This window comes from Echinops telfairi, unplaced genomic scaffold (assembly GCF_000313985.2).
Source record: "Echinops telfairi isolate 266 unplaced genomic scaffold, ASM31398v2 ScPeMD7_7417;HRSCAF=8455, whole genome shotgun sequence".
NCBI classification, from domain to species: Eukaryota; Metazoa; Chordata; class Mammalia; order Afrosoricida; family Tenrecidae; genus Echinops; species Echinops telfairi.
Genome location: NW_022111317.1, coordinates 1,016,942 through 1,023,682, shown reverse-complemented (window position 1 = coordinate 1,023,682; position 6,741 = coordinate 1,016,942). Strand labels below are relative to the sequence as shown.

General features: G+C 59.1%; 1 protein-coding gene across 1 annotated transcript in view; it reads right to left on the bottom strand.

Annotated features, from left to right (window-relative positions):
- LOC101660299 (SH3 and multiple ankyrin repeat domains protein 2) overlaps positions 1-6,741 on the bottom strand; it is a 283,278-nt gene that overhangs the window by 262,952 nt on the left and 13,585 nt on the right. The window contains exon 4 of the mRNA XM_045297137.1: positions 3,338-3,451. Coding sequence (XP_045153072.1) covers positions 3,338-3,451 — 114 coding nt within the window. The remainder of the gene's footprint in view (positions 1-3,337; positions 3,452-6,741) is intronic.

Genomic DNA, 6,741 nt, shown 5'->3' with positions numbered 1-6,741 from the left:
GGGTGGGGGGCGGCGCAGGACCTCTCAGGAGGCCGTGCGTGTGCGCAACACACAGCCAGGTATGAAGACGTCTCGGAGCTGTGTTCGCCTACGACTACAGTGGACGAGGCACGCAAGGACAGGGGGACGAAGGGAGACCTGGCCAGATGGTGCACAAGGGAGAATTAGAAACAAATGGCCCAGCATCTGAGAGTCAGTTCTGACCTGCTGACGACCCCAAGTGCCCTCTGACCCCAGATGCCTGGTGACCCCAGGTGTCCCATTACCTCAGGTGCCCCATGATGTCATGTGCCCAGAGACCCCACATGCCTGAGATTCCAGGTGCCCCATGACCCCAGATGTCCTGTGTCGTAGTTACATAATCCAGCATCAATTTGAGGATTAAGAGTGAAGGGGTGGAGTCTAGCCTGTCAATCAGGATATAGCCAATGAGGCCTCTGTTTGGGCATGGCCTTCTCCTGAGGATTCTGGGAACTTGTGAACTTCCTCCTTGCAGCGGGGAGACACTCACTCTCTCTGCTCACTCTCTAAGAGACGCTCTACCAACAAGACACATGGCACTATGCTGATGGACCCCAGGCCCTGGGGATTGGAGGAGCCATGTGGAGACCCCTGCCAGTGCTGGGATGCTTACAACACCACTGGATCCACAAGACTTCCCGCCCATTGGCCTGTGATCTTTCTATATTTGGCATCATTGCATGTGTTGTGTGAGTCTGAAGAGGACTTTATAGACTGGTATCGAACATATGGGCTAATATTGGGCTTATGGACTTGATCTTGACTGGGCTGGGATGCTTTCTTAATGTACAATTACCCTTTATATAAAACTCTTTCTTATACACACAGGAGTCTCCCTGGATTTATTTCTCTAGTCAACTCTCTGACCCAGATGCCTGTGACACAGATGCCATTGTGACCCCAGGTTCCCCGTGCCCCCAGTGGGTCGGGGTAGGACTGTGTGCCTGACATTTTTCAGCATCTGTGGACCCTTCCGAGGCACCAAGAGTCAGGTTTCCAATGAGTGGCCGAGGGCAGTCCCTGTGTGGGCCGCCCACGCCTCCTTCAGAGGTAACACGGTGACCCCAACCGAGATGCCAACAGTGGACACCCGCACAGCCACTCCCCTGCCTTGGGGCGCCACCCTCTGTGCCGAGGGTCTCACTTCCGGGAAGAACACCTGAGCTCACATCTGGCCTCATCAGCAAGTCAGCACATGATCTTACAAGTCCTTCTCAGGAGACCCCCAAAGCCACCCCCAGAATCACCCCAACACGCTCCACCTGTCACAGCGCTGCCAGAACACCCAGCAGCTCAGAAGCCTGTGCCCCCAATAAAGAGAACCCCCAAACTCACTGACAACCAGGCTACTCACTCACAGCCACCCTGTGGGTGGGACAGCGTTGGACAGCACCCGGGGTGTCCTGGGATGTTGTCATGTAAACTGATGGCCACATCGTTCTCCCTCAGAGTGGCCGCTGCGTGGGAACCACTGGACGCTTGCTGAGCGGCCCAAGGCCACACTGATCAGGATACCTGGGTGCTGCCCAGGATTCTGGGTGCTGCCCAGAATCGCCCCCTCTACAGAGGCTGAGGGCAGCACGCCGTGGGAGCCCAGTGGCACACAGGGTGAGGTGCCTAGCCACTGATGGACAGGTCCCAGCCCTCTGGCCACAAATCCTACCACCCACACAGACCCCTCGGGGCTCCCTTCTGCTCCCATGTCCGCTTGGTGTGCCTGCTCCGTTTGGGTTTCCTGGCCAGGAGCCCCACCTCCTGTTGCAAAGGGGCATGGTGCCCAACTCTTTGGGGCACTGCATGGCCGGGCCTTTTCTCCGGGGATGGACAAAGAGCCGTGGGGCTGCGGGGCAGGAGGGACTCTAGGGTGAGTTCCGGGTGGATGGGGGAGCTAGTGAGCTGGGAGGAGAGAGGAGAGGCCCCCAGAAAAGGTGAGCGCAGCCCAGGTTGAGCAGGACACTGTGGGGTAGAGGGAGGGCTGGGCTGAATCTGGACTCAATCTCCCCAGCACACAATCCAGAGGAAGATGCCCTTCCCACCTGCTCACCACTGAGAGCCTTCGAGCTAGCACCCGAGACTCACTCTTCTTGACTCTCTGATACCCACCCACATGACATGGGGGACGTGTTCCCTCTGCTGCCTGGCCCAGACTCCCAGGCCCCACCGATAACCTGCTGATAAACCCACGGGGGTAGCAGTTCCGAGGGACACCAGTGGACAGAGAGATGTGGAATTCAGGCCTCTAGAACTCCTCGTTCCCAGCCCCCCTAGCCAAAGGCAGGGGCCACACGGTGAAATGGCCCGGCCACACGAATGACCAGCCAGGTAGCCTCTTCATAGAGGCCACAAGCGCCTGGACCAGTCTCTCCTCCCAAGACACTCGGAGCCTCCTGTTCCCCAAACCCCGGGGTCTCTCACATGCCAACCGAGAGGCTGTGCCATGGGCTTTGGCCAACGTGCCAATGAGCTGAGGCATTGACTGCCTACCCCCGACAGCCCCACTGTGCGCTACCCCCGACAGCCCCACTGTGCGCTCCAAGACAGACACACAGCTCCTCCGAGCTTAGTTCGCCACGGCCCCTGCACACACAGCACACGCCACACTGCCCGTGTTTCTGCGATCTGGACATCAGAGACCGCGGGCGAGGTTCCAGGTGCCAGTCAACCACTAACAGCCTTTCTCCCCTGACCACCGGCACACACAGCAACGACAAGTCACTACACCACCGAACCAAACTCACGGCCACCGAGGTGATGCCGACTCACGTCCACCCTGCAGGACAGGGTAGAACTGCCCCTGGGAGTTTCTGAGATGAAAGCCTCCTTCCTTCTCCCAAGGAGCGGCTGCTGGTTTGAACTGCTGACCTGGGGATTCGCAGCCAACGTGTCATCACTACACCACCAGGGCTCCCACGAGGCCACTAGTTGGTGGGTTTCTGGTTTGGACAAAGCCCAGAGTCATGCAATCAACCAAGGGCCGGTTTCCAATAACTCTTAGAAGCCTCTAACACAGTGGTTCTCAACCTGGGGGTTGAACGACCCTTTCACAGGGTCACCGGATTCATAACAGTAGCTAAATGACAGTTCTGAAGTAGCAAAGAAAATAATTGTATGGTTGGGGGGTCACCACCGCACGAGGAACTGTATGAAAGGGTCGCGGCATGAGGAAGGTTGAGAACCACTGGTCTAAGGCTCCTGCGTCCTGTGTCCCAGCGTCTGTCTGGCACGACACACAATCCCTCACCAGACAGACCCAGTCCCTGGGCAGCAGAGAGGAAGGCAGAGAAACCGGGGGGCTCGCGGGGATGCCCCGTCTTACCTGCCTGGCTGTCCCGAGGCCTGCACTGCACCTCCTCCACGCACTCGGCTGGAAACCATCCAACGTGGCCGCGGACGCTGCCTTCCCAGAAGCCGCCTTCCCCGATGCTCAGGACTAGACAGCAGGAGGGGAGAGAGGTCAGGGCACAGGCACTTCGGGTGGGGCGGCGAGGCTCGAGCGATGGGCTGCCTGGGTGGGGTGGGAGTCAGGTTAGCTGGGAGCCTCACTTGGACACTGACCGGGTCTTTTCTCAGAGGAGCCCTCAGTGCCGTTGGGATGGGGGATGGGGCGGCTAATCCCCAGAGTGGCATCCTGGGCAAAGAGGAGAGGGGACGGGATGGGGAAGCCGGCCTGTCACTGGAGGCAGAACAAGAGTGATGTGGTCAAAAGCAAAGGAAAGCCTGGGCTACCAGACTGGAGAGACCTTCAGAGACCCTCCAGGATTCTGCCGCGCCCTGAGTTCACACCTGGGGCTCTGGAACAGCGAGAGAACCCATGCTGGCTGCTTGAAGCCCTCTGCCCCTGTGCTGTGGCACTTTGCTGTCAACGCACTGCTGTCCTGTCAATGCCGACTCTCGGGGACCCCACAGGACAGAGTAGAACTGCCCCTGGGGGCTTCCGAGGCTGTCAATCATTATGGGAGCAGAGCGCCTCATATTTCTCCTTTGGGGTGGCTGGCGGTTTTCAACCGCTGACCTTGCAGTTAGCAGCCCAATGAGCAACCATTATGCCACCGAGGCTCCTGGGGCTTTGCTAGGGGTGTCCCAAGAGGAGCAGAGAGGGAGCCAGGCCGAGGAGGGAGCACCCGGCTCCCTCAGCCAAGCCCATGAAGCAAGTGGCATCAGCCCCCCGCTGGCCCTCTGATGATGCACCCCACGGACAGGGGGAGATGACTGAGAGACTGGTGGGGGGTTGTGCCGCCACCCCTGCCCCTGGGTCTCGTGTGTCAGGGAGGACAAGGGGGAGGCAAGAGAAGACTCCCATCTTCATTGCCAGATGTTTGTCTGCAGTGACCGGTCCCCTCCCGCCACGTCCCCACAGCTTTGGTTTTGCAGCAGAAACCCCCACAGAGGAGGCGAACACGGTGCCACCCGCTCGGCCAGCCCACAGCGAGGAGCGGCGTCCTTGGGACTCATCCACTGGGTGCCACCCTGTGCCCGCGCCAGACAGGAGTCATGACTCTTTGAGACACAGGTGGGCACAGTACACCAGCCCCTCAGCAACATTTGTTTTGTTGTCAGCGCCTGGCTTCCATTTTTCAGGTCAGACATCTCATACAGGAAATGACCTACAGGACACAGCTCCGGCCCCACCCCTGCTCCGTCCGAGAGGTGGGAGCCCAGGAGTCCCAGGCATCCTCTCCCTGGGCTAAGTGCTGGGTGGCGGTGTTGTTAGGTGTCTCCAAGTTAGTCCCAACTGCTGTGCAGCCATGCGACACACATCCCCGGTCGGTCCTGCACCATCCTCACCACCGCGGTTACGTCTGCGCCCACTGTCGTGCCCACCAGGTCCATCCATCTCGTCGAGGGTCTTCTTTACCCCCACGGGGCTTCTCCCTGAACAAGCAGGAAGTCCCTCTCCGGGGGCTGCTCCCTCCTGATGACCTGCCTCAAGTATGCGTGATGGCGCCTCACCATGTTTGCCTCTAGGAGCCTTCTGGGCACACAGTGACAGAGAAGCAAAACTGGGGTCTGTGGCGTTGACCCAGAGGACGCCTCCTGATGACGCGTGCACCCCACAGCCGCTGTCCGGTCTGGCATCACCGTCACGGGGGTCAGGCTGCCCGCATCCGATGCCGAGGCTGCTGGGCATGCCGAGTGCCTTCCAGCGAGTGCCCATCCAGCACTGGCCTACACAGCAGAGTTATCATCTCCAGGGCTCCGCAGCATGCTCCGGGGCTGGAAGCTTAGCCTGGAAGCTCCGCCGAAACCCATCCACCACAGGTGACCCTGCTGGTGTTTGAAATACTGCTGGTGTAGCCTCCGGCATCACAGCCAGCCTCAGAAGGACAGACTGACAGACAGTGGGGACACCGTAGGCCTTCAGTAAACAGAGGACTGGTGGACAATCCAAGTGGCTTGGCTTGCTCAGTGGCTTTCTTGGGGTGCTCTTCGTTTTAAGTTGCTGGAAAGGGTTCTTGGCCATAGAAAGAAATGCCCTCCTTGACATTCTCCCTGGTAACCTCCAAGATAAAGACCCACTGGACAGCCACCGCCCCCACCCCCACCCCCTGACTCCACCATGGTTTGAAGGGGAGGAGACACAGGCTGTATTCATTCTTGCCTCAAGACATTGAAGAAACAGCCTGCAAGGGAACAGCAGCCCCAGCCCCAGCCCAGCTGCCCAGAGCATGCTGACATGGGCCCTGTGGCCCGGGGTGCCTGCCATACTCGCTACGAGATGAGCCATGCCGAGACCTGCTGTCTGCACCACGCCCACAAACCCCCAGGGACGGGACACTTTGGGCTTCCCTCCTCGTTTGCAGGAGATGGCTCAGGTGGAGCTTGGCCTCTTCTTGGATGGGATGCGGCCCCATGGTGTCCCTGTGCCCCTGGGGCTCCATTGAAAAGTGGGGCGAGGGGTGGGGTGGTGCTGCTGTAGCTCACAGTGCTGTGGTGTGCCAACAACCATGTCAGCGGGGTACTGAATTCGAGGTCTGTCACGGCTCGCTGCCACGCTCAGCCCGCCTCCCTCCGTGGGCTAGTGTTGGCACGAGGCCCGGAGGAGCAGCAGACGGCTTTTCATAGCTGCCCGGAGAGGGCACAGACACAGAGGATGCGCTGGAAGGGACGGGCCAGTGAGGGAGCCCTGCCTAAAGGCCACAGAAACCGCAGGATTCCCGTCGGCGGGCCAGGGAGGACTCTTGGGCTTTGTGGTTGAACACGTGGTACTTGATGGTCATCTTTACAGGAGCAAGAGGAATGTGGTGTGTGTGTGTGTGTGTGTGTGTGTGTGGTGGAATTGATATCCTACTGTCCAAAAGGCTCTTTAAAAGATTCCAAGAGTAGAAACCTCATCAAAAGGGGGTGGAATGTGGAACAGAATGCCTAAAGTCTCATAGCATCCAGAGTTTCTGGAGCCCCCATGGCTGCCTGAGCCGCTAACACTATTGGCCTGAGCTAGCTTTCAAACTTAGGGGGTTCCACCAGACCTTCAACAGTCCCCTTTGAGTTGGCGAGTCTGGCTGTCCGTCTGGGGAGGCACCTGTCCACCCTGCCCCTCTGGGCCTCGATTGTGATGGAGCACTCAGGGGGTGGACCTTACGTGGCTGTCGTTTCCTGCAGGGTCCTTCCTCTATCCTTGGTTCTCCATGAAAGCCCCCACCTTGCTTGGGCTTGGGGAAGTCACGCCCCATGTTTGCTGAGAGGGAAGCTTCTGGCTGTGGATCTTTCAAACACCAAACT